Source organism: Scyliorhinus torazame, chromosome 5 (genome assembly GCF_047496885.1).
Source record: "Scyliorhinus torazame isolate Kashiwa2021f chromosome 5, sScyTor2.1, whole genome shotgun sequence".
NCBI classification, from domain to species: Eukaryota; Metazoa; Chordata; class Chondrichthyes; order Carcharhiniformes; family Scyliorhinidae; genus Scyliorhinus; species Scyliorhinus torazame.
Window position 1 is genome coordinate 250341606 of NC_092711.1, and position 14888 is coordinate 250356493.

General features: G+C 46.0%; 1 protein-coding gene across 11 annotated transcripts in view; it reads left to right on the top strand.

Moving 5' to 3' along the window:
- The window catches only part of LOC140421035 (Krueppel-like factor 12), a 236070-nt gene that overhangs the window by 99698 nt on the left and 121484 nt on the right, over window positions 1-14888 (top strand). Inside the window, exon 1 of one of the 11 annotated variants that reach the window (XM_072505340.1) lies at window positions 7770-7867. The exons of the other annotated variants lie outside the window; for them this stretch is intronic. Within the exon in view, the coding sequence (XP_072361441.1) occupies window positions 7784-7867 (84 nt within the window). The 5' untranslated portion in view covers window positions 7770-7783. Of the gene's footprint in view, window positions 1-7769; window positions 7868-14888 lie in introns of those variants that run through there. 11 annotated transcript variants of the gene reach the window in all.

Consider the following 14888-nt stretch of genomic DNA (forward strand, 5'->3'; position numbering starts at 1 on the left):
AATACAAACTCCACACAGACAGTCACCCAAGGCTGGGATTGAACCAGGGTCCCTGGCGCAGTGAGCAGTGTTAACCTAGAGAGAAAAACAGAGGGCAGTATTCTCTCCCTGCGTGGCGGGGGGAGAATCGCCGGGGCGCCGCGTGAATCATGCCACGCCGCCCCCACCCCCGCAGGCGATTCTCCCACCCCCCAGAAACCAGCGGCGCACGATTCGCACCGGGCCGCTCGGAGAACCGGCGAGTGGCGATGCTCCGGCCAGATGGGCCGAGCGGCCGCTACGATACGACAGGTTCCCGCTGGTGCCGTCCACCTCTGGTCGCTGCTGGCGGGAACTCTGCAGGAACGCTGGGGGGGGGGGGGGGGGGGGAGGGGGGCTCCTTCACCGGGGTGGCCTCCGATGGGGTCTGGTCCGCGATCGGAGCCCACCGATCGGCGGGCCGGCCTCTTTCCCCCCCCCTCCCCCCAGGTAGACAACGTTGGCTGAGCCGCACGAGTGTGTGCCGCGTACCTGGTGGGTGGTGTTCTCACATGTAATGGTGGTACCCATGTTGATGATCTGGCACGTCTTGCAGAGATTGCCATGGCAGGGTTGTGTGGTGTCGTGGTCACTATTCTGAAGACTGGGTAGTTTGCTGCAAACAGTGGTTTGTTTGAGGTTGCGCGGTTGTTTGAAGGCAAGTAATGGGGGTGTGGGGATGACCTTGGCAAGATGTTCATCTTCATCAATGACGTGTTGAAGGCTGCGAAGAAAGATGTCGTAGTTTCTCCGCTCCAGGGAAGTACTGGACGACGAAGGGTATTCTATTGGTTGTGTCCCATGTTTGTCTTCTGAGGAGGTCGGTGCGTTTTTTTGCTGTGGCGCGTTGGAACTGTCGATCGATGAGTCGAGCGCCATATTCCGTTCGTACGAGGGCATTTTTCAACATCTGTAGATGTCTGTTATGCTCCTCCTCGTCTGAGCAGATCCTGTGTATACGGAGAGCTTGTCCATAGGGGATGGCTTCTTTAATGTGTTTAGGGTGGAAGCTGGAGAAGTGGAGCATCGTGAGGTTATCCATGGGTTTGCGGTAAAGCGAAGTGCTGAGGTGACTGTCCTTGATGGAGACGAGTGTGTCCAAGAATGCAACTGATTTTGGAGAGTAGTCCATGGTGAGTCTGATGGTTGGATGGAACTTATTGATGTCATTGTGTAGTCGTTTCAGTGATCCTTCGCCGTGGGTCCAAAGGAAAAAAATGTCATCGCTGTATCTGGTGTATAACGTCGGTTGAAGGTCCTCTGCGGTGAGTAGGTCCTGTTCAAACTTGTGCATGAAGATGTTGGCGTATTGGGGTGCGGATCTGGTCCCCATGGCTGTTCCGTGTGTCTGGATGAAGAACTTGTTGTCGAAGGTGAAGACGTTGTGATCCAGAATGAAGCGGATGAGTTACAGAATTGCGTCTGGAGATTGGCAGTTGTCGGTGTTGAGTACTGAGGCTGTTGCAGCAATGCCGCCGTCATGGGGGATGCTGGCATAGAGACGTCCCTTGTGACGAGGAATGTTCCTAGTTCAACTGGTCCATGGGTGCTGAGTTTCTGTAGGAAGTCCGTCGTGTCGCGACAGAAGCTGGGCGTACCTTGTACAATGGGTTTCAAGATGCCCTCGATGTAGCCAGAGAGGTTTGAAACGATAGGACGGCCTGGTGTGTTGGCCTTGTGTATTTTCGGTAGGCAGTAGAGATCTCCAATGCGGGGAGTACGTGGGATGAGAGCACGTAGGGTGCTCTGAAGATCTGGATCCAAGGTCTTGATCAGTCTGTTAAGTTGGCGTATGTGTTCCTTGGTCGGATCTGCGGGTAACTGTCTGTAGTGTTGCTCGTTGTTCAGTTGTCGGTATACTTCTTTGCAGTAGTCCGTTCTGTTGAGTACAACAGTGGCCCCTCCTTTGTCTGCTGGTTTGATGACGATGCTGCGGTTGGTCTTGAGAGCGTGGATGGCATTGCGTTGTGCTTGGGTGACGTTCGGGGCTATCTTGTGAATGCGACTGATGAATCTGGCATTGATGCGACTCCTGACGGCTTGAGCATACATGTCGAGTCTAGGGCAGTGGCCTTCCGGAGGGGTCCAATTCGACTCTTTCCTCTTCGGTTGCCGCACCGCAGATCTCTCGGTCTGCTGTTCTGGTACATATAGACTGCTTGGGTTCGCTGTTGGCCTCTTGGGGTCTGTGGAAGAATTCCCGGAGCCTCATTCGCCCTACTTTTAAAACAAGGTAAACATTATAAAATACCTACAGTACCTCATGCTCATTGCCGATTCTGCTTCCTGATCCTTCTGCTCGTCACATATCCTGCTCCCTGACCACCTTGGTTGCTGCGTCCCTTCTCCCTGCCTGCTGCCCAGTTCATGTCTTCTCGCGCTCCCTAACCCACCCTCGCTTGCTTCCGACTTGTGGCCTCTACCCGTCCCTAAGGCACCCTCTTGCTGATCCAGATTCAGATTTGATGTGGAGCTCCAGGGTTGTGAAAGTGCAGGTCCTGATGGTGCAGGATTACCGAGGTGGGGCTGTTATAATCGGTGTTTTCTTAAAACTGCTCCCACTCGCTGAATTCTTTTTCTGAGCCCGAGCTGGTGCGTGTTGACACATCTGGACCTTGAACGGAACACAGGTTCAGGACAGGGAAGCGAGGAGTGGACGAGTTAGGGAGTCGGAGGATCAGTGAGTGGGTGAGTCAGCGAGGTCGCAAGTCAGAGGGTCAGGAGCAAGAGGGTGGCTTAGAGAGCGGGAGGGGCTATTCCAAAATGGTGTCGATCGGGTCAAGTGACTCGACATTAGATCAGTGGGAAGCAACTTTAAAACAAGTTCATGATGCTAACTGAGAATAAATGCCCCGTTAATTGACCAACATTAAAGCAAAACAACATTAAATCGGGCACTATTAAACTGGGTCCCGCAGTATCAGCTAGTATATGGGTAGGAAGGAAAACTGTTCAGTAGTTTAGTGAGGATATGGTCGAGCAAGCTGAAGGTGACAAGTAGAGCTCAGTGAAGGCATGGGTGGGGGGGCGGAGATAGGTGGGAAGTTGCAGAAAAATATGCACTAAGGACCAGATCGGGGGTTAACTTTGGTGGGGAAGATTGACTTTGTTGGCAAGGAGAAGCAATAAATGTGGTGGAGACAGCTGAATAGACGTTGGTGCTGAAGATGTCCATGACACCGATTGGTGAGGGTAGATGGACCAGGGAGGGAAAGGGTTTCCACAGATTTTATTGGTAGTGGAGTAAAGAACCCTGGAGTGGTCAGAGATGCAAGGAAGTCATCCGAAATGGCCTTGTCTTTGACTGTGGCAATATGAATTGAAAGATATAATCATAGATTTTACAGTGCAGAATGAGGCCATTCGGCCCATCGAGTCTGCACAGGCCCTTGGAAAGAGCACCCTACCTAAGCCTGCGCCTCCACCCTATCCTCATAATCCCAGTAACCCAACCTAACCTTTTGGACACTAAGGGGCAATTTTGCATGGCCAATCCACCTCACCTGCACATCTTTGGAACGTGGGAGGAAACCGGAGCACCCGGAGGAAACCCACGCAGACACTGGGAGAAAGTGCAAACTCCACACAGACAGTCACCCAAGGCAGCAGTGCTAACCATTGTGCCACCGTGCTGTGAGATGGTACGGTTGAGGAGGTGGCAGTGAATATGGCATGGGGAGGTTAAGACCGGACAGGAGGCAGTGAAGTCTGAAGAGAGAGTTGAAATGGAGTTTGAAATTACTGAGGGTGAGAGGTCACTACAGAATGGAGAAAAGAAGTGAAGTTACCAACGTGACCCACTTGGGCCGTGCCTGAGTGAGCATTATAGAGTAGAAGATGTGAGGCGAGAATGGTGTAACAAGGTGAGAGAAAGTGCCAGAGGAGTAGAAGGACAGACCAAAATGAGTTTTGGGGATGAATGCCACCACAGTGGTTTGGGCGTGGCAGGTAATGGAAAGTATTCAGGTGGGGAGGCTTCAGTAAGGGAAATAAAGCCTCCCTCCGTGCTCGCTTCCTTCCCCTGCCCCGTATAATTTGTCGTGGGATGGGATCGGCGGCGAGGCCGGCCTCAAGGTTTTGCCCATGGTTTGAGCAGTGGGAGGGGTATGTGGAACAGGAAGAAGGTTTACAGAATTAACCCTCAGTGGAATAATTGGGGAGAAATATGGGCAGGAAGAATGGATAGGTTAGATGGGTATGCTGTTTCCAAAAGACGGATTACCCGATGGGCCAATCTAGGAATGCCCAGAGGGAAGCATTGACTCCTCCAAGAAGGCCAATAATGGGCAACCTAGGCTAGTGAGTGGGGGGGGGGGGGCTGCATGAATGGCCTTCTTGATCTCAGTCGGCCACAAGATTGAAATCGGGCTCATTCACTAACCATGACCCTATTAATAAGAAATGCATGTAATAGATGCTGGATATTCCAAAATGAGTTACAAATACTTAACCATTTTATATATGAATAGAACTATCATCAACTTCAAACAGTAATAACAAAATAAATATTTGCAATTTGGACGTAGAGGGAGCACACGGCTCTCACAGCCAATGTTGTGTGCAATGAGCACCTCACATCACTTGCCCTTTCTTTACATGTGTATCACTTCAGTCAAGCCGGTCGGAAAAAAATTAGGTGGCAGAAATAATAATCTTTAGTGTCACAAGTGGGCTTACATTAACACTGCAATGAAGTTGCTGTGAAAATCCCCTAGTCGCCACATTCTGGTGCCTGTTCGGGTACGCAGAGGGAGAATTCAGCATGTCTTTCGGGACTTGTGGGAGGAAACCAGAGCACCCGGAAATCAATGGAGTGTGTGTGTGGGGTGGGGGGGGGGGGGTGCTTTAGGAGCCCCTAATCTGTAAGCTGGGGCATTGGGTGGGTGCCGGGGCCACATTGGGAGATTGCAAGATCTGCGGCTGGATTCTCTGCCGTCGGGTTTCTTCGTTTTGCTGGCAGCCTGGGGGTTTCCCAACCGCGTGGGGCTGCCCCACAATGGGAAACCCCATTGACCAGCTGGCGAAATGGAGCATCCTGCCGGCGTGCTGAACCAGAAATCTGGCACGGCGGGACGGAGAATCCAGCCACTGGAGGCAAGTGCGGCCTCAGCAAGACCTTCCTTGCCAAGGCCCGAGTGTCCCGTTTAATAGCGGGATTATTCTCAGCACTGCAAGCGCCAGGAAAACCCCCACTAAACGTACCCACAACGGGACTGTTTTTTTCCTGTTAAATTGTGCCCTCTATTTAGTCTTATCCATAGCATGCTGTTTTAAGCAACTTTAATCTTGCCAAAGACATCGCCGTTAGTCTCCCCATGTTTCATTCATGGTATTGTATATAAAAGTACACCGAGGTAAAAAACAGGGAAATGTGTTACTTGGCTCAATCAGTCAGCGTTGGTCTCCTGGATGGACATCTAGCCCAATAGTCACAAATCATCGTTTGGCATGGAAGAGAGACCACTTGTCTTGCTTGTGACATGTGTTAAGAACTTTGATGTTAAATGCAAGAGTATTCCAAAACCAAGGAAGGTAATTTGAAACACCAGTTCATAGTGGTGTATATTTTCAACCTGATATACTGTGAGAAAAGATATGTGAACCAGGGAGGAATAGTCCAGTTGTTGTGTGAACAATTAATAAAGAATATTTATTAATTTGAAGAACACACTGTAAGAAGGATTATAATACACTACAGCATGCAAGTACACAGATGGCTATATACACACAGTACTACAGGAAATTACTCCTTGGTTCCAACTGCCTAAGTTTCCTGAACTCTGAGGTGCCCCTTTGTTCCCAAACAGCATCGAAATCCAGCAAATAATTATCATACATAGGTTATGTGGCCACCTTTGGGGGAAAGCATTTTTAGTTTCAGCAAAGGCAAAATCTGTTTGGTTCGGGTTTTGATTTTAACCGGCCGCCTGTTTAGCAATAACTTGTTTTCGGGAGGCGGTTTATGCGGCTGGGTTTAGCTGATAGTCGATGTCTGTGTTTGTCCCTGCCCCCCTTTTTCCTTAGTCGTTGTGCTATGGACATACTATTTTCCCTTTAATGTTATCCACTCTGTGAGGTAGCTTTTTGAATACACGTGTCAATCTCTCCACTTTGAAGTTACCTTTTCTATAACCCCATTGTTTTCCTCTGGTCATGTTGTGGAAATTATAATAAGGACAAATTCTTCGAGCTTCGATTCAGGAAATTTATTTGACACAAATATTTGCGGAGAGGGCTGTAGTCTGGCTAAATAGCCATTCCACAGTACTCTGAATTATACAGTTGGAAACCATGATATTTATAGTGTGAAATAAACAACTCTGAAGAAATAAAACCTTGGGAACATATGCAAGAGGAAATATGAATGTTTTGCCCTTGGTTTAAAAACAATTCTCGTACGCATTTGTCATCTTTCGGGAGGATAATATGTTATCATAATAAGGCCGTGAACAAAATATTAAATAGTATGTTTTTCCATTACCTGACCTTTTTTATTTTGTTCAGAAATTAATGTATGCTCTAAGTGGACAACTAATCCTTACATTAATTTCTCTTCCACAGGTCAACTAGGTATACACTTGCTTTTCTCACTGCTATGCTAATTCACATCTCAATATCTCTTCGGACGGCACCCTGTCTTATCCCAATTTCATTTTTAATCGTAATTTTCCCCAATTCTTAACATGTGAGAAACTCGGCTGTTTTTTTTTCGCAGTGATTAATGTTTTATATATAACAACTAAACAACTGCCTATTTATAAATGAGAGATTAATTATCCTTTGTGTATTGTTTGAGCAATCTGGAGTCGCAATATTAATTTGTAATGCAAGCAACTGCCAGTGATAATGTTCTGGAGTTTTCGCAACATCCCATCTCATTATATTTTTCTCATGTTTTATTGGAAGCATAAAATACTTTCCACATGTTTTATGTAGCAATTGTAAGTTAAGTAAATTTAGCTCTATATTTTATGAAGACGTTGTAAACTTTGATTGCATGCTACTTATGAGAGGAATTGCACTGATATGCTCAGGCTATCTTCTTGAGTTTGTAGTGGTAGCAATGCAAGTCTATGGCTAAGACAGCTTGCTTGGCTTTGGATTCCAAATGTAAGTTGAGCTACAAAATAGGGGTAGAGGCCGTGTGTACTGGAGATCTTGTCAGTTGGGATTTCTGCCTTTCGTGGCCAATCAGTGGATGGCAGTACACTTTTTGTTGAATGCGTTTCTAGGAATGGGTTGTACACTTGTTGGTATGTCCCCAGTTGCAGACAGTGATTGAACATGATTTTTTTACAGTTGCACTTGACTTTGGGCGGGTTTCTCCACGCGGCACGCTGTCGGGATTCTCCATTTCGCTGGCTGGTTAATGGGGTTTCCCATTGTAGGGCAGCCCCATGCTGCCGGCGAAATGGAGAATCCCGACGGCGGAGAATTCAGCCCCATATTTCAGCCACATGTTACATAGTCGGAAGTGATTGTACTTTGCTATGGTGGGAGACTCCTGTATCCTCATGTAGGTAGCAAGGAGTTTTATGCTGGCCTGCTTGTTGTAGTTATCAACAGAACGGGTTCAATTTCTGTACTGGCTGTGGTTGTTCATGAAGGCCTGTCTCCTTATCGTGGCCCCCGCCCGATGGAGTGGTGCCCCTCAAGCTATGTAAGCAATTATCTCTCTCTAATTGAGAGACATGCCTATCCTTCATGGAATACCGCTAATTTCCACTTGTGTATCTTCTATTCCAGTTGGCAAGTCTTCCAAATAATGGGCTTGGTTGTCAAAGATGATAAATTAATTGTGGTCCTTGTGATCTTCTGGAGTATTATCCAAGTTAAAGATATGACAAAGGTATGTGTAGAAAGTTGTTCTTCTCATACAGTTTCTCCAGCAGTCATGTGGTGTGGAGTTGGTGTAAAATATGGAACTTGAAAATGTGACAATTGTACATTTTGCTATAGTTGGTTGTCTTCAAGACCTGAGTTCACAACCAACCAACCATGTGGAGAGGTTGTGCTAAGTTATAAAAAGCATTAATGAAACTGCATCTAGAATCCTGTGCACAGCAATGGTCTCCTCCGTTAAGGAAGGATACAGATGTGTTGGAAGCAGCTAAGACTAATACCAAGATTGACTAATGAGGATACGTGGGGCAGGCTAGGCTTGTATCTGTTCGAGTTTAGGCAAGTAAGAGACAACCTGATTGAAATATATAAGATCCAGAGGGGTCTTGACAGGGTGTTTCCTCTTGTAGGAACTGCTAGAACTAGGGGTCACTGTTTAAAAATAAGGGATGCCCATTTAAGACCGAGATGAGGAGACATTTTTTTTCTATCAGAAGCTTGTGAATCTTTGGAATTCCCTTTCTCCAAAAGGCAGTGGAAGTCTTTGAATAAGGCTGAAGTAGATAGATTCTGGATAAGCACAGGGATGAAAGGTTATTGGGTATAAAATGGAATGTGGAGTTGAGGTTTAAATCAGATCTGACATGATCTGGGGGCAGCACAGTAGCATAGTGGGGCAGCATGGTAGCATAGTGGTTAGCACAGTTGCTTCACAGCTCAAGGGTCCCTGGATCGATTCCCGGCTTGGGTCACTGTCTGTGCAGAGTCTGCATGCTCTCCCCGTGTCTGCGTGGGTTTCCTCTGGGTGCTCCGGTTTCCTCCCACAATCCAAAGATGTGCAGGTTAGGTGGATTGGCCATCCTAAATCGTTCTTGGTGTCCAAAAAAGGTTGGGTGGGATTACTGAGTTATGGGGATAGGGTGGAGGTGTGGGCTTGGGTTGGGTGCTTTTTCTAAGGGCCGGTGCAGACTCGATGGGCCGATTGGCCTCCTGCACTGTAAATTCTATGATTCTATTGAATGGCAGAGTAGACCTGAGGGTTTGAATGGCCTATTCCTGCTCCTAATTTATACGTACGTGTGTTTGCAACTTCCACGCCTTATAAATAACTCCACACCCCATGGCTGCTGGAGAAGTTGTGCCAGAAGAACACCTTTCCACACACATCTTTGTCAAATCTCCATACCTGGATACCAATGAGTTCATAATTCTTGCCATTTCTTCTCTCATAACAAATGACCAAGGCCTCTTTCCAGGGATTTTGATTTGCTTTCAACACCATAATTTGTCATGTAAGTGAACATAGTATTTACCATGGAACTATGTCTGCAGAAGCTGCTTGGAATTGGAGAAGGTGGTCCAAAACGATTGATTCCTCCTCAAGTCTGCAGAGTATTACCAGGTACTGGAAGTATCATTTCATTTGAAGGTATTGGATTAACCATAAAGTGCTTTTGTTAATACACTGAGAGAAGGCCATAATCTGACTCTCATGGAGAAGCTAGTCTAATGTGGCCATTCAGCTTGGCAGAAGAGTTGATAGAACTAATGAGACGCTGAAGGAAGTAAGGATTCCAGGCTGTGAGGCATGGAAGTGAATGGAATGCTGAGTTTTATTGGTATTGCTTTTACTGATTCAAATGCTTTGGTCAGTGAAGTAAATGCAATGAAGAATTCCTGGTGTTGTTCTCAAACTTATTTTTTTCTTGGATTGTCCAGCAATAAAGATCTGTAGCCACAGCGTATTGCTGTGGCCCCGCGTGTTTCTCGCCCAACTCAGGATTCATTCTTTGTCTTGATGTTTGTGCAGTCTTATGATGATTGTCTGCGGTGGTTTACCCGGACTCGGCTTTTGGCGGAGCGACCTGTGTGCCCGGTCTACCTCTGGGAGTTTGGTGAAGCCCTCCTCCCTGACCAGTTTCAAAAGCATCTTTGACATGAACTCGGTTGTGCTCCTATTTTCTGTGCCCTCTTGTAGCCTGACGATCCAGAGGTTTTGGCGCTAGATCTGTTCTCTTGGTCCTGGGCCTTCCAGTGTGTTTTGAGTTGCAACCAACCTTGTTATTTCGGCCTCACATGAGGCGATTTGTTTGTCTTGCCCGGTGACCACCTTCCGAATTGTTGCTCTTTGGGCCTCCAGCTGTCGCTCCACCCTGCCCATTGCTCCACCAATGAGGGCCAGCGTGGTTTTAATTGCCGTCTTCATTGCTGACATTGGGTCCTACTTCATTACCTCCTTATGCTATGCTTTTGGAGTTCTATCAAGATAAACTCCATCAGGGTAAGAATGGCCTCTTCCATGCTTAGCATCCCAGGCCCAAAACACTCATTCCAGGTTAAGTAGCATTTCACTTGCACCTCTGTCAATTTGGTCTATTGTATTTGTTGCTCCCAATGTGGTCTCCCCTATATCGGAGAGACCAAACACAGACTGGATGATCGCTTTGCTAAGCACCTTCGGTCTGTGTGCATTCAGGACCCTGACCTTCCCGTTGCTTGCCATTTTAACACAAGACACTGCTTCCATGCCCACATATCCACCCTTGGCCTGCTGCAATGCTCCAGTGAATGCAAACTGGAGGAATAACATCTCATCTTCCGGTTAGGCACACTACAGCCTTCCGGTCTCAACATCAAATTCAACAACTTTAGATGATTAGCTCTACCCCACCTCAACCCCTTTGTTTTCATCCCATTTCATTTTAACTGTCTTTTACCATTTCTTTCTTTCCTGTCTTACTTTATATCCTATCTAATCCCACCCTTTCCTTACCTATTCTCGCCTTTGCTTCCCCTTCCCCTCCCCCCACATCCACATCTGTCACAGTTTACCCTCTGATGTTAGTTTCTCTGCTGTTTGGCCTTTCACACCTTTTGTTCTCCCTGGGGACTGCCATTAGCACTCTTTCCCCTTGGTTTCTGTGGCTATTAGCACTCTGTTCCCTTGGTTTCTGTGTCAATGACTCATCTTTCATTCTCTCACCCCACGGTATAAATATTTCCATATATAAGACTTCCATTCTTAGCCCTGGGTTTGCAGGGGTCTTGGGACTAGGTCAGTTTCATTTGGTCTGGGCTGCCCAAGCTAATATCTGAATTTTGGGAGCTGGAGGTATTTGACCACTGCTCATATCTATGTATATCCAGTATGGTAGCAAGTGGGTAGCACTGTTGCTTCACAGCCCCAGGGTCCCAGGTTTGATTCCCAGCTTGGGTCGCTGTGCGGAGTTCTCCCTGTGTCTGCATGGGTTTCCTCCGGATGCTCTGGTTTCCTCCCACAGTCCAAAGATGTGCAGGTTGGGTGGATTGGCCATGCTAAATTACCCTTGGTGTCCAAAAAGGTTAGGTGGGATTACTGGGAGAGGGCGGAGGCGTGGGCTTGGGTGGGGTGCTCTTTCCAGGGACCAGTGCAGGCTTGATGGGCTGGGTAGCCTTCTCCTGCACTGTGAATTCAGTGCAGAATTCAATGAGTGGTCGAAAGAAGAGTGGGGCCTTCCAGGGATTTAAAAAGTGCACATGTGTATGGACGCAGCGGGCATGCCCGAGGTTCTAAATGAATGATTTGTCAAGGATATTCCTTTATCAAGGAAGAAGATGCTGCCAAATTCATGGTGAAAAGGGAGGTGTTTGTGGTCAACATTGGATAAAGTGTTAGATTAGCTAGCTGTACCTAAATTGAGAAATCACCAGGACTGGAACGGATATAACTGAGGAAACTGAAGGAAGCAAGGATGGAATTTATGGAAGCACTGGTTCTAATTTTCTAATCCTCAGATACAGGTTGCTGCTGGAGAATTGCAAATGTCACACCTTTGTTTTCATAAAAATGTGACAGTATAAACCCAGCAAACTCCAGGCCATTCAATTGAATGTTGATGATGGGAAAGCTTTTAGAAATAATAATCCTGGACAAAATTAAGTTTGTTGGCCAATAAAGGCAATTCATGTCTAATCTTTCTGACGAGGTAAGGTTGATGAGGGTAATACAATTGGTGTGGTTTGTGTGAACGTCCAAACAAATGTGCCACATAACCAAAGCAAAGTTAGAGCCAATGGAATAAAAGCTATTTCTGGCTTTTTGGTGACCGCCACTAATACGTAGGTTACCTTGGGTGAGGTCAAGCCTGGGCTCAGCTGTGATGCCCGTGGTATCAAAATAACCGGTTAATACTGATTATTTCTGTCACTGAAGGTGGGTCGAAGTAATATTTTTGTATCCATTTGATAATCTGTTTGTCTTCAAACGATATATCTACAAATCTAATGGTTGGGTTTCAACTAAACTTGGTAGGCAAGTTCACCTCATGAATTAGGGTATGTCCCAAAGAAGAACTGTTAAGTATCTGGCGAAGATGCATATCCGGATCCTGGAATATATTTATAGGATCCATTAATATTGGGAGATGGGGGTCCACTGACTTTTTAAGAATGCTGTTGATTGAATCTTTTAAAATGTCATGGATTGCCTCAGCTGCTATGGTGGAATTTGGCATAGCTGTCAAAGTGTGAGCAGAGCTTTTGGAGTACATTGTTGGATGTGGATTGGCCTGAAGGGACTTGTAATTGTAAAAATACAGCATGGCGGAGGTATGAACTCTTTTGGGTGCCTTCTTCATTTGCTGTATAATCTTGCGTGTGTACAAGGCATTGGCGGATGAGCAGCATCTGTGGAATGGTTCTCGGGTATGAGCTAATATCTTTTAAGAGGGATATAGTAGATAGTCCCTTTAAGGGACCTTCCTCTGAGGGAGGAGTCTTGTGATCTGCTAATCTAATCAGGGACGCAGTTGGGAAATCACTGGGATGCGTTGGGACTTGTCCAAGCAGTTGGACTCTAGAGCTGATAATAGAAAGAGCATTTTAAAGCACTCTGTAAATAGTTGTTTATAGTTGTAACAAATTGTAGTTTCTTATAAGTTAACTGGTTTATTACAAGGGGAGGAACAAGAAACGGGAAGTGGGAGGAGAAAGTAGAAAAGTAAATCACAGAATGTTACTGCACAGAGGATGGCGATTGCACCCATTTTTCACAAGTAGGCTTCAATGAAGTTACTGTGAAAACCCCCTAGTCGCCACATTCCGGCGCCTGTTCGGGGAGGCCGATACGGGAATTGAACCCGCGCTGCTGGCCTTGTTCTCATTAAAGTCAGCTATTTAGCCCACTGTGCTAAACCAGCACCATAAATTCCTGTGCTCACCTTTATATTGGAAGTTGTCTATGTGGATTTGACACTTTATACCTGTCTGTACTTTAGTGCTTCACTTTTGAGTTTCCCAGATCCTGGCCTGAACTGCTAAGAAATTGCTATGTTCCAAATAATTTTGCTTCCGAAATGTGTTTGCTATTTAACTGCATGTGTAAAAGGCCAAATTGAAGTATTATATACAAATACAGACAGGATATATGAATAAAATGGAGACATTTCACATGTGTGCTTCTTCCAATTATCCCTTACCCTCTAACCTTGTTCCACCTGAATTCTACACTTGGGGTTTTACTCAGCATGTCAACCACAGGAGGTCGACCAGTGTATTTTCGAAATTCTCATGAACTCTTATTCATTGTTCTCCATTCTCTTCCTGGTAGTAGTGATGGGCAATTCAGTAATGCAGCTTTCCTAACCCTTACCAATGCAGTTCATTTTGCATCCTCTGGGCTAGGCCAGAAATAAATGTTGTTAATGCTGATAAATAATCACTCTCCTGAATTTGTTGTGAGGGAAATTATTCAAATTTGATTTTTCTTTCAGAGGTGAGGGAGGGCAACGCATATTGCGACTGATTCCGGATACGGTTTAGATTTACGAGCACACTGGAAGTTTGTTGTCCCTTACCAGTAAAAGGCAACTGGAGTTTGTTCTGGAATGACATGGGGATAATGTGCAAACTCCACACGGACAGTGACCCAGGGCCGGGATTCGAACCCGGGTCCTCAGCGCCGCAGTCCCAGTGCTAACCACTGCGCCACATGCCGCCCTTACCTTTGCATTTGTAACAGCTAGATGGTGCGACCTGATCTGCCCTGGCCCAGGACTGCCAACGGCCTTTAAACAGAAAAGGGAGGGCTGAGATCGTTAGATCAGTTCTTTGGACCTTTGTAGATTTGAAGTAGAAACCCCAATGTTATGGTGTGATTGAATGCTGAAATTACCTGCCCCCCCCCCCCCCCCCATCCCCCACAATACCACCCTGCCGTCTCTGCCATTCCCCAGGGAGATTTTGCTTCATGCTTAATCTTTCATAAAAAATGGTGATGACTGAGTAGTGCTTTTGCTCTGCATTGCAGCTGGGGTGTTGAAGAGGAGCTTGGAAAAATGAAATATTTTACTTCACTTTAATTGCCACAGAGCAATAGAAAGGAGCAATTTCTGTAATAAATGAGTGAATTATAGCTGTAGTAGCAATTGCTGTGTGTCCTATATTCACATATTTATATGTGTGTAAGCATATAGCAATGTGATGAATGTTCTGTGAGAGAACTGCTATCAAGCTTTATATTTGTAGGGACTAGATTAACAATCTCTACATCACAGGCATAAATGGCACAACGTTGTATTTTTGGTATTGGGCAAGTTTATTGTGTTTATGCTTTTGTTTTAAGAACATTCTCCTGAGAACATGAATGTGGCTCCCTTTGCTGTTTATCTAACTCATTCTTCTCTGGGACACATGAGGTTGGTTGGACAATGTTTGCTGTCCAATAACCTGCTTGGAGGTGGGCAACCTCCTGAGTCATTCATTTTACATAAATGGAGAATACCGGTTAACTGAATATGCATTTATGATTTGGAAGCATATTTATACTATTTCAGTTTTCGTGTGCCATTTATGGAATTTTGGTGCTCTGTAGTGTTACGGGTGTCTGGTCAGCTCTAAACAGTAGCTAAGATACTGGACCAGAACCATAATGTTTTTATGTTTAAGGCAGTGCGGAAAGATCGATTCATAGAATTTACACTGCAGAAGGAGGCCATTCAGCCCATCGAGTCTGCACCAGCCCTTGGGAAGAGCTCCCTACTTAAGCCCAC